General features: G+C 48.7%; 6 protein-coding genes across 6 annotated transcripts; 2 read left to right on the plus strand and 4 right to left on the minus strand.

Annotated features, from left to right (window-relative positions):
* Positions 1–134: 134 nt before the first annotated feature.
* PGRI_067640 (SDR family oxidoreductase) lies at positions 135–1,266 on the minus strand (the record flags this gene model as incomplete). The annotated part of the gene is made up of 2 exons (XM_040794478.1): positions 135–1,085; positions 1,153–1,266. The coding sequence occupies 2 exons, from the start codon at positions 1,264–1,266 to the stop codon at positions 135–137; spliced, it is 1,065 nt and encodes a 354-aa protein (XP_040649728.1).
* A 210-nt stretch (positions 1,267–1,476) lies between these two features.
* On the minus strand, positions 1,477–3,366 carry PGRI_067650 (Sec1 family protein; the record flags this gene model as incomplete). The annotated part of the gene is made up of 3 exons (XM_040794479.1): positions 1,477–2,115; positions 2,169–3,194; positions 3,256–3,366. The coding sequence occupies 3 exons, from the start codon at positions 3,364–3,366 to the stop codon at positions 1,477–1,479; spliced, it is 1,776 nt and encodes a 591-aa protein (XP_040649729.1).
* Positions 3,367–3,626: 260 nt separating this feature from the next.
* Positions 3,627–5,475, plus strand: PGRI_067660 (lysophospholipid acyltransferase; the record flags this gene model as incomplete). Its single annotated transcript, XM_040794480.1, has 4 exons — positions 3,627–3,648; positions 3,714–3,758; positions 3,819–4,937; positions 4,991–5,475. 4 exons carry the CDS (start codon positions 3,627–3,629, stop codon positions 5,473–5,475), a joined length of 1,671 nt encoding a protein of 556 aa, XP_040649730.1.
* Positions 5,476–6,305: 830 nt separating this feature from the next.
* On the minus strand, positions 6,306–8,390 carry PGRI_067670 (putative serine-rich protein; the record flags this gene model as incomplete). The annotated part of the gene is made up of 1 exon (XM_040794481.1): positions 6,306–8,390. One exon carries the CDS (start codon positions 8,388–8,390, stop codon positions 6,306–6,308), a length of 2,085 nt encoding a protein of 694 aa, XP_040649731.1.
* Positions 8,391–9,777: 1,387 nt separating this feature from the next.
* Positions 9,778–10,965, plus strand: PGRI_067680 (CAAX prenyl protease RCE1; the record flags this gene model as incomplete). The annotated part of the gene is made up of 4 exons (XM_040794482.1): positions 9,778–9,829; positions 9,880–9,920; positions 9,993–10,373; positions 10,432–10,965. The coding sequence occupies 4 exons, from the start codon at positions 9,778–9,780 to the stop codon at positions 10,963–10,965; spliced, it is 1,008 nt and encodes a 335-aa protein (XP_040649732.1).
* Positions 10,966–12,015: 1,050 nt separating this feature from the next.
* Positions 12,016–15,199, minus strand: PGRI_067690 (Carboxylesterase, type B; the record flags this gene model as incomplete). Its single annotated transcript, XM_040794483.1, has 8 exons — positions 12,016–13,081; positions 13,129–13,222; positions 13,281–13,325; positions 13,384–13,467; positions 13,538–13,654; positions 13,705–14,129; positions 14,780–15,082; positions 15,147–15,199. 8 exons carry the CDS (start codon positions 15,197–15,199, stop codon positions 12,016–12,018), a joined length of 2,187 nt encoding a protein of 728 aa, XP_040649733.1.
* Positions 15,200–16,168: the final 969 nt, after the last annotated feature.

Here is a 16,168-nt window from a genome sequence, read left to right on the forward strand (position 1 = left end):
AAACAACTAAAATGAAGATTGTTTATACATTTCCATATAGAAAAACTCCCACGCTCGGAATAGGCAGTTCGGTTATCCTCTTCGCTCTTTGATCGTATTTGGGTATCCTATAAGACATTGACCAAAATCATACATTACCCACGTTCACTCCCTTCAGCTTGAACAGACTTATCACGCCCAGCTCCAACGGGCTGCGTCTCACCCATCGGGAAGCTGAGATGCTTCCAATCCTCAATCTCCTCAATAATACACTTCAACCGATCCCGTATACTCTCCACAGCATACGTCCCCAGAATCAACCTCAGAGGCGGATAAGAGCAATGACCAAGCTGCCAAACCAAATGCGCCGCTTTAACCGCACTAGCAGGCTGCTTATCACCCAACCACATGAGCATACGTCGCGCATGCGCCGCCGGCGACGTAGTCGTATTATACGGCTCACTGGGCGGTTTCACCAAAAAATGACCGTAGAGCGGCAACGGCGAGGAAAGATGATGTTCAGAGGGGTTAGTTGCGAAATCACCCGGAGTAACAACATCCGCAGTATCATCGCGACGCATGTGTCCCGGCTCGACAAGCGTACCCTTAATATTAAAACTATCCACTTCGTACAGCATACTCTCCATCAAGCCCTCGACAGCATATTTGGAAGCACAGTAGGGTCCGAGACCCGGCACGCCGAGCGCGCCAGACGTCGAGCTGAAAATGAGGTATCTGCCCGCGCGACGCTGGCGGAAATGCGGCAAAGATAGTTGGATCATGTTCAAGGTGCCTGTGAAGTTTGTTTCGAATTGGTTGCGGATGTCGAATTCATCTTGGTCTTCGCAGGCGCCGATCACGCCGTAGCCGGAGCAGTTTGCGATTATGTCGATTCGGCCGAAGTGGGTGATTGTTTGGTCGATTACACGCTTCACGGTCTCACGCGCGCGTACGTCGCATAGGAGTCCGATGCAGTTTGCTGATTCGAGCTCTTTCATTGATGCGGGGCTGTTCTCGTATGTGCGTCCCACTGCTGCTACTAGGTCATTGTTGGCCAGGGCGGTTTTTACTAGGGACCGGCCCATGTGGCCAGTTGCGCCGAAAATCTAGGGAGATGTGTTAGTTTATTGGTGATTTTGGTTGCTGGGGGGAGGGGTTGTATACCAGCCATACGAGGGGTTTGGCGGGATTCTGGGGGCCGGGTGGATCGGTCGTTGAAGGAAGATGGAGACTTGGTTCGCGCAATGCAGGAGAAGAGGGCCCTCCTTTGGGGGACGTCTGCTCCATGTTGTGGCTCTCAGATGAGGGGAGAAGAGGAAGATGGATCTCTCTCCGCATTTGGGGTTTCTCTTTACAGACAAAATTAGCGACAAACATGGAATAAATTGCCGTGGCTATTTTCTTTTCTGGTTTTTTAATCAAATTGACTCTTATTTGCAGGTCTTTACTTGATCTAATGCTATTCCATTATCCATATACACACTAACGTAAACGCAATTACCGTCCCACCTCCCGTCGCAGCCGTCCCGCAGCTGTCGTGGGTCCTGGTTCGGGCCAACTGCCCACTGCATCGTCTACCTCTTCCAAGAAGGTTGTACTGTTGTGAATGGAAGTTCCGCCTAGGACAACTCGTACACCCGGAGAGCTGGCATTGACCTGCGCTACCATCTTGGCCTCCTCGTATGTGGTGCCGCCAACCATAAAGATAATGATATCTTGCGGCTTGTCCCGTGTGTGCCCACTGCCCTCGAGGAAGGGATATTGCAGTTCCTTCAGACGGCCTTTAATGAGATTCTGAAGGGTCACTTCCAGTCGGGGGGAGTGTTGCGTGTAGACGTTCTCGACGCCTTTAAGGCCCTTGAAGCGGTCTCTGGCGCCGGAGAAGAAGGAAGTTGATTCGAAGAGGTCGGAGAACCCGCCTGCAACTGGTGGAGCTTGGAGGGAGTGGTGATAGGCGAGGAGCTTTGGGATAATATTTACGCGGTTAGATGAGACTTCACCCGCTGTGACTAGTAGATCAAGGAGAATTGGCAGCGCGTTGTTGGGATGCTTCTCATAACGAAGGGCGTAGAGAGCCACCAGGCGTAGCTTATTATCTGAGGGCACATTTGGCAGCCCGATGATCCGTTGTAGTGACTAGAGAAGAGTGAGTTCGTGGGCAAAGCATAATCGGTTTCCTTTAAACATACCCTAAAATCATTGGAGTGGTTATCATTGCATGCCAAGCTCTGCTCCAACTCGCTCACATCGAGGAGGGTGTCCTCGCCGACGCGTCGACTGAGTTCACCTACCAGGGTAACATGCTTGCTCACATTACCTGCCAACTTGCGGAATTCAGGATAATCCTCCACAAAACGCTTCATGTCCGCAATGGACTCGATATTCGCAGTGCTTTGGGTTTTGGTTTGGTACTGTTCCACATATTCTTTAATGTTCTGGCCCAGATCACCAAAGTTCTGATACATATTCTTCTTGAAGAAGGGGTCCTGGTCCTGTGCCAAGACAATCTCTTTCAATTCCGGCCGGATATCTGGCACATCTTGCAGGTCCACCCGGCCATTGTTGATGCCAAGCATCTCGTGCACCATCGCCTGGTATGTCCATTGAGTCAGCAACGGGGTGATGGGGTCATCGCGGCGGTCAAGAACGAGCAGGATAGGCGGTGTATCCGTCCGGCGGAAATTAAATAGCTGCTCCTCCTGCGTGATGTGGTATCGGACCTCCGTTGCCAATTTCCGGGCCAATAGGCTGTTCTTCTCATAGCGGATAAGCGGGTTCTTCTTCAACGCGAGAAGCAGGGCCAGAACCCCTTCCGTAGCTCTTTGTAGTGAATCTGGGTTCCATAAGTCTGGCGATTGGCTCCATATCCGTTGCAGTGGGAACCCCATGCCCAAAGAGCAAAGGTCGGGATTTATCACAAGGAAGTCGGCAAATTGTTCCTGGACTGACTGGACAACCTCGTGGCTGTCCGCTTCTGCAAGCCGCTCAAGGGCGGATTTGCGGATAATGTTGCTAAGGTAGATGTAATATTCGCCATATTTAGGTTCTCGAAGCTCGTCGATCAAAAACTGAATAGAGGTGGGTGATGGTCGCACAAAGCACAGACATCGCAGATGTCGCATCTTCTCGCGCGCGGCATTGTCCAAGCGGTCGATAAGGTAAACCTCATGATTGAGGAGGGCGGACTGGGTAATGGCGGTCGAAACAATAGGGACCTATAATAATAAGAGTTAGCGATCAAGGTCAGTATGTTACTAGCAGGGTAAAATCACCCACTGTCTCACTATCAAGAAGCAAGATCTTCATCTTGGATGACGAAGCTCCTGCCGACTCACCCACGGTGACCATCTTGGAGATGTACCCCGAGGCAGCCGCGACGACGTCCATGGTGTGGATCCAGGGATACTTTCAGGTGGATTGGTGTTATATTAGCTCCTCGTCGAAGCTGTTGAAGCTGTTGAAGATCGAGGGGTTGAATGTGGAGAGGGCGGGAAGTTGTTGGGGTGGAAATTCCACTTTCCACATGACAAGCTGTTTTTCTTGTAACTTTTTCTTTTTTTCCTTTTCTTTCTTCCCTTTGATCCTTCAAGTTTTTTTCTTCTTCTTTTCTGTTTTGTCTGTTTTATCTACTTTCTACAAGGTCAACAATGTTGCCCTATGTAGATCAGAGTATGTACTCCCCATACAAACCTCAAGTCCAAGCACCTCGGTCTAACTAACATTACTCCCCGCAGTATTTGAGGTGCCAGCCCGACTCACTGGCGCATCGACTGATGAGCGTACGATCTTTCCGCTTCCATAAGCTCCCATTGATAGCAGTTTCTGACCCCTAGCTCCAGTCAAGTTGATCGGCTCGTTCCTCATCTCCTACCCACTGGCCGCCCTCCTCAAACGTATTCCCGACGGTCAACCCTGGAAAAAGAATGCCTTCATTATCGCCGTGTCCTTGTTCTATATTGTTGGACTCTTTGACCTCTGGGATGGTCTACGCACCCTACTATACAGTGCCGCGGGTACTTATGCAATCGCCTACTATGTGGATGGATCACTGATGCCATGGATTGGGTTCCTTTTCCTCATGGGCCACATGTCGATTAACCACATCGACCGTCAGAGAGCGAACGAGAGCGGGGCTGTTGACATTACTGGAGCGCAGATGGTCCTTGTCATGAAACTTACCTCATTCTGCTGGAATGTTCATGATGGCCGTCTCCCCAAGGACCAACTCTCGGACCCGCAGAAATACTCTGCTATCACGAAGTTCCCGAGTATTGTTGACTACTTGGGCTATGTCATGTTCTTCCCTTCTCTCTTTGCCGGTCCTTCATTTGAATATGTGGACTACCGCCGTTGGATCGACACTACGCTCTTCGAGGTGCCACCGGGCACAGACCCATCCAAGGTGCCACCCACCCGAAAGAAGCGCAAGATTCCTCGTAGCGGAAGACCTGCTGCAAAGAAGGCCGTCGTTGGACTGATCTGGATCTTTGCCTTTATCCAACTGAGCTCATACTTTACCGTCGACTTTGTGCTTTCAGACGCGTTCTTGCAGTATTCGTTCCTGCGTCGGATCTTCAACGTGCACATGCTTGGTTTCACCGCTCGCACCAAGTATTACGGTGTCTGGGCTCTGACCGAGGGTGCCTGTATTCTATCTGGCATGGGATACAACAGCTTCGACCCGAAAACAGGCAAGGTTTTCTGGAACCGACTAGAGAACGTCGACCCATGGGCTATGGAGACGGCGCAGAACTCGCACGCTTACCTGGGTAACTGGAACAAGAACACCAACCACTGGCTGCGCAACTACGTCTACCTCCGCGTCACGCCTAAGGGCAAGAAACCTGGTTTCCGCGCCAGCATGGCTACCTTCGCTACCAGTGCGCTCTGGCACGGTTTCTACCCGGGATACTACATGACCTTTGTACTGGGCTCATTCATTCAGACTGTGGCAAAGAGTGAGCACGACCCAAGACTCTTCCTCCTCATCCCTTGACTAACTGAACAATAGACTTCCGCCGCTACGTGCGCCCCTTCTTCCTTACACCAGATGGCACCAAGCCAACCCCAAACAAGCGCTACTACGACATCCTCAGCTGGCTAGCAACACAGCTAACCCTCTCCTTCGCCGTCATCCCCTTCATCATCCTTAACTTCGACAAGTCCTTTACCGTCTGGTCCCGCGTCTACTTCTACGGCATCATCAACTGCGCCGTCTCGTTAGTCGCATTCGCCTCCTTCTCCCCACTCAGAACCTACCTCGTCTCCCAGTTGAAGCGCCGCAACCGTCCCCACGTCGCTCGCACCGCCAGCACCGAGACCGTTCGTCCGCCTGACCTCGGCTTGCCGAATGATCCGGAGCGTGACTTTGACGAGGCTGTTGCTGAGATCAAGGCTGAGATTGAGTCCCGGGGTAGACGGGGAAGTACAGTTAAGATGCCTACGGGTGAGGAGTTGAAGGCTGCTGTTGAGCAGAAGATTGGACGGAAGTTGTAAGCAGTTTTGGTTGAGATCTATGTTGGTGGGATTCATTTGGTAGCAGAGTGTTAAAGAGCCACTTTGGATTGGCTTTTCTGTGTTCCCTGCCGCTTGTGTTAAAATAATTAGATGTATTTCGGGTTTATTTTTTTTAATAGTGATTTGGTCGAGATTGGTCTCGTCTAGATCTGTGGATGTGTTTATAGATTCCAATTTGGAACGGGAAGATTTGCTTAAGGAATAGAAAGCTTTGATTCAATTGCAATTACTTCAAAGAGCAGTGAAGTTGAGTATACGGTAAATATCACAATATAGAACGCCGAAGAAAGGAGTAAAGCAAAGAACGAGTACGCGTATGTGGTAAAAACCAAAATCAACTTCAAATTCAAAGTAAAAAGCAAACAAATATATCCAATACACCGATGCATAGCAGAAATGCAAACAAAGGCAGTCGCCATGCATAGGAATCCCAGTAAAAATATGAAGCCATAGACAAGTCTGAAGGCAAAAAAGTTGCAACGCACAGAAAGATGCAAAACAGAAGAGGATATTTATGTGCGTTGAAGTCGTCGAGTCGTTGAAAAGAAATATGCAGTTCAAAGGAGAATGCAAAGAAAATAAAAAGGGGGGCTGAATAGTCAATAATCAAGAGAAGAGAAAAAAAAATGCCTGCAGTATCAGCTGAAGCGGAAAAAATGGCAAAAGAACCAGTCGATTGGTTGAGGGAAGTCAACCAAAAAGAAAAGAAAAAAGCAGAGTCTCAAAGCAAATGCTGAAGGTCCAAGTCGTAAGAGCGTGAAAAAAAAGTCAAGATCGCCAAAAACGCAGTCCGAATGCTGTAAATAACCCTAAAAACCCGTGGTAGTCCCAATAACAGCCAACACAATAATAATAACAAGTATAACAACCCCAAGGGCAATCATCCATCGATTAAGAGTCCTCCACCATCGCGCATTATCTCTCCTCCTTTGTTGCAAATTGACACACTGGGCCTCAAGCGCCGCACCCACATCCGAGACGGACTCGTACTCGACCATCTGCGGCATCTTCGGTTTCGGTGGCAGCGGCAGGAAGGCCGCGATACACCAGGCAACGGGGAAAATGAACCCCGCGCAGAATGAATATACCTGGATATTTCGACGGCCGAACATGGGCTCGTTGCGAGAGTCAAGGGATGGTGGCCGCCATCGGCTTGTCGAGCGCTGTGGAACACGTCCGTCTGGGATGAGGTGCGGGGACCAGCTGTGTCGGAGGCGGTGGAGGTGGCCACCACTGAACTCGCCGTCTTCGGGTTGTGGGGAGGGGACCCAGTGAGCACGCGGATCACGCGGGTCGCTCTCAATACGGCGTTGGGGAACGGGTTTGCGTTGTGGGGAGGGGGGTCTTTGTTCTGGGGAGCGGGGGCGGGGGACGTTGAGGGGGCCTGGAACGAGGTTGAAGATGCTTGAGTTTGAGGTTCCAGTTCCTGGGCGGGTGGATGGCGGCCGTGTAGATGGCGGGCGTGTGGATGGCGCGCGGTTGCTATCTATCATGGATAGTGTTGAGTTTAAGCCCATTGGCTCGCGGAGGTAGTAAACTTTTGCCCAGGTTGGAAGGATGCTGAGAATTGTGCTTGACCCCGTGCCTGGGCGTTGAAGGCTGCGGGTGCTGTTGCTTCGTTTTGAGCCCGAAGAGAGACTTTGAGAGAAGACTGGGCGCGTGGGGAGCTTGGTCAGGCTGTCGAGGCGCTCGTCTTCGCTGTCGTTGGGGGATTCGACAAGCCAGACGGAGGATCTGGTTGTTTCTGTTTTTAGGGCTGCTGGTGGCGGTGGGGTTGGCTCTGCCATGTCGCGGTCTGAGTCTGTTTCTGCTTCTCCAGCGAGGTTGGTTAATTCATCGGCGGACCAGATGGATGAGACTGTTGATAGGTGCGGGTTCCAGCGTCCAGATGCCAAGTGGGGATTGCAACGTCCGGATGGAGGGCCAGGGGTGAAGTCGCGTTCTGATGTAACTGATGTGCCGGCGCGGGAGCTTGAGGACGATGGCACGCGAATACGCGGGTATTGAATAGGCACTCCATTGTCAATGGCTGCCTGCAGGTCAGAAGCGGAGCGGAGACTGCGCGAAGAAGATGTTGCTGATTGGGAAAGGCTGCCTGATGGTGCCCTGGATGACGAGCGGAACGAGGCTATTGACTGCGCAGGTGGGCTGGAGTGGAATGAGGCGATGGACTGCGCGGGCGGGCTGGAGTGAAATGATGGGGATCCATAGCTCGAGTGCTCGGATGAAGCTGGTTGAAAGGCGTTTTGGAACCAGGGTGCAGAGCCGGTGTGCCTGACGACGGTTCCTCGTGAATTATACGAGGAGAGTGAGTTTGTTCGCGGATCTGACTCCGATGCTGTAGCCGAACTATTGAAGTTCATGCTCGAGTTATCCAGCATAACAAAGTTGGGACTTGACGGGGCTCCGAGTTGTTCGACGACAGGGCTAGAGTACCCAGTGACGGATTCCGCAGAAGACTTTGGCGACATGGATGGCTCCGAGAGAACAGCTTTAATGGTTGGTGTGGTTGTCGGCAAGACGATCATCTCGTCATCTGAGTATTCGGGTTCGGAACTCTCGAACCCATAGTTTGGTGCTTTCCCCGTATCTGGCAATGATGACTTGCTGGATGATGGATCGTCATCCCATAACTGTGGAGGCGAGTTCCCGGTATCCACGGTGGAGGATACATCCCAACTCTCACCAATTGAAAAATCTCTCGGGCTGTTGGGTGCTGGTGGGCTGAATGGTGGTGGGGAATACGCAGATCCCAGTTGGTGATCTGAATAGCTGAAACCAGTGTCTGATATGTATTGTTGTTGTCCTTTTCCGGGAAGAGGTAATAGGATCTGCTCGGGTTTTGTCGGGAATGGGGTCGCAGTGTACATATCAAGCTCTTCGTTCGGCACCATTCGCAATGACTGAGCGGGTGATCTTTCGTTTGAATGAGAGGGGGTACGCTCGTGCAATGCCCTTCGCGCGCGTGGCGAGGTCGACCGAGCGGTAAAAGACATTATTTGGACCTTATATGCTTGGAAAGACGAAATAAATCAAAGGCAAAATCGGTTGTCAGGTGTCAAACCAAAAGATCGGATCAAAAGAGTGGATTGTTCAATGTTGTTGTTTTTCGGAACGATGTAAAGAATGTGGTACCCGTTGATATGGGTAGTTCTATAGGCTGATGTTCATCAAAAAGAGCGTGGGTAGACGTGCAGAAGGTCGTCAATTAGTTCGTTTCAAACATTGGCCATTAAAGAGAGGCAGAAAAACAATCATTAGAACGTTTCAAAACAAAAAAGGGACAGAAAAAGCACAGGAGTAAACAGCACGAGAAGCAGAACTTGAGACACTTTTGGATGGAAGGGGGGGAATTTCGGTTGCCCAGCGGTGAGCGTCTAAGCAGGTGAGATTCTAGCCAGACACTGCAGGGGGTTGTAACCTGCATGCAGTTGGAAAAAAACGTTGCTAACTTGTGTGGCTCTAGATGATTGGTCAAGATGAGAGCAAAAGTACAAGTTGTGGGTGGTTCAGTCTTTTTTCTCGAGGTGTTCGTGAGTTGTTTATTTCTTATATCGGTACTTGGTAGGATTATCACGCTTAATATAAGAAAATCCATATTAATGCGGAGCATCTGTCAAAGGAGAACCACAATTGACTCCTTCAAACACATTTCCTCATTTAATCGCGAGTTTTGGGTGGATCCTGTGTGCGTTGTCCCTGATCCTGATGAACTGCCACTAGTTTATAGCGTCTGACAGGGGTCGAACACCACTCGAACACCAGAGAAGAGCAGAACGGAGCAAGAATGATGCTCCGTATACTCATCAATGAATAATGTCTCCTCGTGATCGGAGAATAACCCACGATCCCTCGCGTTGACTTACATTTATAAAAACTCAATAGCTTCAAAAGGGGGTTGAGAGCTCAGATCCTGTTTTTCCCAATTTAGCACGATCCACTTCAAATCAGGTGACGTTTGATCTTTTAAGGGGTTCAGGGTGAAACCGATGAGATTGTTTATTTTTATATATAGAAAACGTCAAATCTCTCAAATATATATATATGTAGACATACGGAATATCAAAAAGAACAATCGTAAGAATTCACATTCAGTCTGTATCTAATGATGACAATACCATACTGTATTATATCACTTTCAACCAATCATCTCCCATTTCTCTGTACAGTAGGAACAAAGAAAATCGGCCTTTACCTTTTTCTCTCATCAAACCATAAAAAGGCCAAAAAAGACCAAAAGACCAAAAGACCATAAATAGCCTCTCTCACCCAACTCTACAAATGGCGCCAATAGGGATAATGGCTCGACTCAAAAGTCTCTATTCCAAGCAGGGTAAGTTAGGGACAAAAACCTAAAAACAAATTGTCTCTAACGCGCCTCAGATGAACCTGCCCTGTCAGAAAAGACGGTCGCTTTTCTGTCTGTATGTAGACCTCCTAGAAACACAGAAAAACAAACATACTTCACTCTACACCCTTGTATCTAACTCCCCCAGGTCATTCTCACACTACTCTACGTGGTACCATTCTATCTCTCCCCAACAACCCGTCCATCCCCAACTCTCAGTCGCGATGCCCCATCCGTGATTCGCGCCCGCATCCGCGCCGTCACGGGCTCATGTATTGTCGCCTCATTATTCGTCCTCTGGCTCATTGTCGAGGAAGATAATTCTTCCATCGGCGCTGGCATCAGACTCCTCGGCTGGTGGCCCGTCGGCCTGCTAGAGACGCTTCGGAGTCTTCTACTAACCATGATTCTATTCCTGGGCCCACTCTTTGAGCGTGGTATTGTCGAGGGCGAGTGGAAGTTCTGGTTCCGTCCCAGCAAGCTCGCCGAGAGTCTCGGTGGCTGGATTGGCTGGAGGAATTTCGTCGCGGTACGCATCTGTACCTGCATTTATTTTTGTCAAACCCCCAAATCTAATATCCTCCTAGGGTCCTTTCACTGAAGAAGTCATGTTCCGATCCGTGATGGTCCCGCTGTATTTGCTAGCACATACCTCGCCGGGCCGGATCGTCTTCATCGCACCGCTGTGTTTCGGCATCGCGCACGTGCACCATTTCTATGAGTTCCGTCTGACGCACCCAGATACCCCAGCTATAGCTGCGCTACTGCGGTCGCTCTTCCAGTTCGGATACACGACTATCTTCGGCTGGTATGCGACTTTCGTCTATTTGCGGACGGGCTCGTTGCTCGCCGTTGTTCTCATCCATAGTTTCTGTAACTGGTGCGGATTACCGCGGTTCTGGGGACGTGTTGAGGCTGGTGAGACTATTGGTCCCCCTATGACAAGGGGAAAGGAGGATTCTGACGATGGTGGTGTTGGGGTTCAGGGTGATTTGGGTGTTGGGTGGACGATTGCTTATTATGTGCTTCTTGTTGCTGGGGCGGTTGGTTTTGCTCAGGGTTTGTGGCCTTTGACTGAGTCTTATCATGCTCTAGTTTCATTTTCGGGGGGCTCGAACTAGATCGGGTAGAACTTGAGATCCGGTCTTGGCTTAGTACATTTCAGTTTTCTTCCAGTGTCATTCTTTTATAGACCTGTTATGCCCGGTGTTATGTTACATATGTCGTGAGCCAGCCGTGGAGTCCGTATATAGAATGGGGGATTCTCTGCCCGATTAGGTCTGTGTGGCATAACCTGGCACTTCGAGTCGATATATATTGTCATCTAGGACACAGGAGACATTGAAATGGATCAAATGCTGATTATTTGTGGATTAGATGCTCAAATTAAAATAAATTAAAAATCTTGTGATAAAAATGGTAGTTATACAATGGCTGAATATACTCCCTGAACTAGGGAGTTATATATTTTGAGCAACTAAATAGCGTCCGATACTGGTTCCCTGATATTTGTGGCTGGGAGTATTGTGGCCTTGACTACTCCGTATATCCAATAGAGAAGGAGAATTGGCAGCATCGTAGCTGCTAGTTTGAAGGAAGGAATAAGGAGCTCATCTCACATTTTGTAGTTTAATTAAAAGAAGAGATCAGAATTGTGTCGATTCCGTTAAGAAATAAAGGGAAGCTTCATACATCAATCGCTATGTGGCTACATAGAGCAAATAGTAAATCTATTAGGTTACCTATAGACTTCCAACCAAGGTTGGTTTCTTCCCCTCTTACCTACCTAGGTAGTTACCCATGAAGCCAAAAAAATAAGAAAGGCGGGAAGAAAGTCTAAACCGAACGGATCGCGAAGAGGGGGTGGCAATGAATGACCTCGGGAGAAACCCTACGTGCGCAATCCGTGGATAGGCAGGGATTATCGAGCCTTGGTTTCTTCAACATAACTACCACTGAAGCAGGTTGGCCTTTCTACCCCTAATACTAGGAATAACCTTGGAACGTACGGGAAATTAGTCAGGATAGGAATGGGATGTGACTTTAATAGTTTCATGTTAAGCTGATGACAAGAAGATCGATATCTGCTTAATTAGCGGGCACTCCGCAAGTAGGCATGTAGATAGTCTGGACGGCACTACCGTTACAATGACGTTGATAGGCTCTATTTCTCACACCCCTGCTTCCTCTCTAAATTGTTGACTATTGAGAAATGCACACCGACTAAACAACTTTTCCCCATGAAGCGCTTTCTCTGCATCAGTCATAACCTCCATGTCCGCTTCGATGCCTTCGCTACATTTAGTGGAACCGGAGCCATGAGGACCACCAAACAGCTGCAGCGAGATATGGTTAGGCACATCGCCCGTTGAAGATTTGACACAGTCATTCGAAAAGGCAGGCGGCCATGACTGAAGTCGTTCGTCTTCCCCTTTAGGAGCGCCATGCACGAACTGAATAATTGTCCGACTGAAATCCCGCGCTAGCGCAAGCTGATCGTCCGAATTATCTGCACCGGCCTCTAGGTGGTCGTTGTTGAATAGGTAGGGGATGTCGCTGAGATGAGCTACACCCCACATTGACACACCCATGAAATCAAAGACTGGCGTGTATCTGGTTTGGTTGAACTCATACAGCCGCACCTGTGAGGCTTCCACACCCCCGTTTTTGACATACTGCCACGTAAAGTCAAGGACTGGACAAGTGAACCAGATGTCGCGATTCAACTGTGCAGCACGATAGTACTGTGGTGAAAGTTGACCACCATGTTCTTCCTTGACCATGTGTGCAAAGTCCTCTAGAGGATATAGGTGTAGGAGCTTCTCTTTGGTGGATTTTGAAAGTTTGTGCAGCCATAGCCCGAAGCTCCCTAGAACTTCGTCGTCTGTCGCAGTCGTTGGGAGTGCGTACCAAGCGCCATCGTTTGTGACCCAGGAAGCTATTAAGGGAATTCCTTTGGTAAACTTTCCTGCGCGAGTCAACTCGGAGGGTCTATCTTGAATGAAGTCATCATCGATTGTTGGGTAAAAGAACCCTTCGCCGAAAGGCGGACGGGCTGCGCGAGATGCAGTAACGGATAGGTTGGTTAGTTGCTCGAAAGGAACAGCTCGAAGACACTCCAGTGTCTGCAGATCTTGGTTGCCGCCGCATCCTACTTGCTGTGCAATAGCAGCCGTATTATCCGCAACCAGTTCTGGCTGGCTGTTGAAGTTCAACCCTGGACCGCCAGACATCATTCTAGGCGCGGATTAGCATGGAACAGGTTTAGATATCGGTTCACTCACACTCCTTGCTGGAATGGAACATCTCGATCACCACCAAAGGCGGTTAGCTGTAGACCGATGTCACTGGCCCCAACGCTCTGTCCGATGACAGTCACTGAAGCATAGTATGTCAGCATCGGTGCTTGAATGCAGGAAAGGGTAGTTGAATATACCTCTGTTAGGGTCACCGCCGAATGCCTCAATATTATCGCGGACCCCTGATTGCTCAATGTTTTAGCTTCTCATGATGTGATAAAACAGTACCGAGATACATACACTCCAAAGCGGCACGCTGGTCACGGAGCCCTGCATTTGTCTCTTTCTTCTCAACCAATGATTCGCTAGTCGCAAAACCGAATACTGAACAAGAAGCAGGAATCAGTACATAGCCACGGCGCAGAGTTCCAGGAACTCCTGATACAAGACTTACAGCCTAGGCGATAATTTATGCCAACATATACCAGCGGCAGTCCATCATCAGCAGCCAGATTTATCAAGCCGTCAGGTTCGTAAAGAATATCGGAAGCTGAGCCCAAAGCATGGCCACCTATCTGCTCATTAGCTCCAGCGCTTACATTCCCCAAGTAGTAGACTAACCTCCATGGATCCAGACCGCAACTGGAAGCTTAGCATTCTTCTGTGTACCTGCCGGTCTCGCGATTCTCAAGCTCAGACAATTTTCGCTAATATTGGTCACTCTACTTGTGAACGGAAGTATATCCCCCGTTGCTTGTGGACACCAGGCCCCAGCCTTGGTGGCATCAATGACAGATCCCTTCACTGGCTTCGTTGGAACTGGCGGTGCGAAACGTCGCTGTCCTGTAGGTTCCTCGGCGTAGAAAATGTTCTGGAAATGCTCAATCCCGGAAGGGGATAGACTGCCAAGGTAAGTAATATCTCGTGCCGAGTCAACTACCTTTAGGCTGGGACTTAGAAAGAAAGTATTCAAAAGTTCCTGGTAATAAATTGCAATGGCTGCTAGAAGCACGGCTACCACGGACGCAAACACGCGGTTAGCCATACTGGCTAGAATAATGTCAAAAGTCTAAGGTCCTAGACGTTGAAGTAGGTATTAACTCTTACGATAGATGAGTGGGAAGGTAATGAACCTTAGAAAGCCTAGAGTTGATAAGGCGCAGCAAGGGGTTGATTAGCGGTGATCTCTGTACCATTGTCATTTGTACAGATGATCTGCTATAGGTGTGACGATCATGCCTGGGTGCCTTCTTAGGTGTGGTGTATGGTATGCTTTGACCACTTTTCTTTGTTTGCTAGGTATGCGCACGGGTAGCCACATTATCCACTTTAAGGCCCCCGACATGAGTTATACATTCACTTTCTAGGCGGGTTACCGAATTAGTATGATATTTTGCTAATTATGGAGTAGACTGATCATATAACCCTATTACTTGCTTCTTCTGCTTTAACCCGTTTGAGAGAATAAACAAAGACGTTACATTTCATTAAACTGGAACCCCAAACAAGAGTCGAACGACTTCTGTAATAATAGGGGATAAAATGCCTGAACATATGCCCTATTTCATCCATGCATCAGTCTGATTCCTAATATTACATCATCTTAGTTCTGGACAAGCCAATAAAACGTTATACCCTATCATTTCCCACCCACGGGCCTGGTTTTGCTTCGTAAGAGTGATCACGATGTGCATACCCGCATGAAGTATTAAACTTGGTGAGGGGTGTCTTGCCATCATTCGTTGATGCCGATGTAGAATGCCCAAGGAGACCAAAATCACCTTCCTTTGACTGACCGAAGAAACGGTACAGAGTATCCCGACATTGACCAAGAACAGGTCCAAAGACCGGCATGCAGCAGACAATCATAGCCACATTGACCTCGATCTCCGACCATAGGATAAATAGCGTGAAATCAGCTATGAAATCAGGATTATCCTCCTTGTCATAAGACGTCACGAGATAGATGTATGTCCTTGCAACTCCTGCGCCGATCGTGCTATGAGAATGCAAAGTTAGCATCCAGTATTCCAATAGATCTCCAGGGAGGGGAAAAAACATACAATATTCCGACCATGAACACACTCGTAACTCCAATCTTCTTTTTCGTGGACATTTGCAATTTCCAGATGATCGGCACAGGCATGAACATGATCACAAAATCCGTCAGTAAATCCGTCCCACAAAATACTGTTAGCATATTCAGTGTATCAGTGCACTCTGTCAAAAAGAACCCAATCGGTGCCCAGTTCCAGTCCCAGTGTGTCCCGCATTGGAATAAGGTCGCGAAGAAGAAAGATATACTCCAAGCAGCAACAATCACAATCATAGCCCAGCAAAACAACTGGAAAGAGCGGATAGGACTTAGCATCCGCTTCCATAGGAATAAGATAGAGAGTTTGATCAGTCCAAAGGCGATTTTTTCTGTTGTTTGGAAAGCATATTTGTATTTCTGGGCCAGAGTTTCGAGCGCGCTGGGCTGGGGCCAGTTGTCTATAACTATGGAGTGACCAGTGATTGCTCCTTGGATTATGCCTGCGAGAAAGATTCCATTTAGAGCAATGACAAAGAGCTGCCTTCATATTAGTATATCGTCGCTGTAAACACTGGGGTAACTGTATGAGGGGAGATGGACATACAAGAGAAGACAGCGCAAACCAGTCATCAGCCCCCAGGGATACTTTCGTGAGTCGTCTGGAGTAGAAGCGGAGAACCACTGAAATTATCCCTGTCAAGAAGAAAATAGACGTCATGACTATTAACCCTGAACGGTCGTTCGCGTGTGGAAGGGTGCGGTGATATGCCATCGTTGGCCACTTCGCCAAATGCGTTTAGGTTCAGGTTTGTGTTTGTTTCTGAGGACCTTTTGTGCAGTATATAGTAGATTCTGATAAATAATAAAAGGTCAAGAAGAGCGAAAATAATGGGCTCGTATACCCATCAGTTAAGGCGAAATCAAAAAAAGGTTAATTGAAAAAGGGCTTGGCTGTAAAAAGGAACCTTGGAAGTTGATTTCAAAACCAAAAGGAATGGCTATCGGTTGTACAAAGAGGGAGGCATCCAGGAATGACCGAGATCTCGGCAT

The sequence above is a fragment of the Penicillium griseofulvum genome (assembly GCF_001561935.1).
Source record: "Penicillium griseofulvum strain PG3 chromosome Unknown contig_91, whole genome shotgun sequence".
Classification (NCBI taxonomy): Eukaryota; Fungi; Ascomycota; class Eurotiomycetes; order Eurotiales; family Aspergillaceae; genus Penicillium; species Penicillium griseofulvum.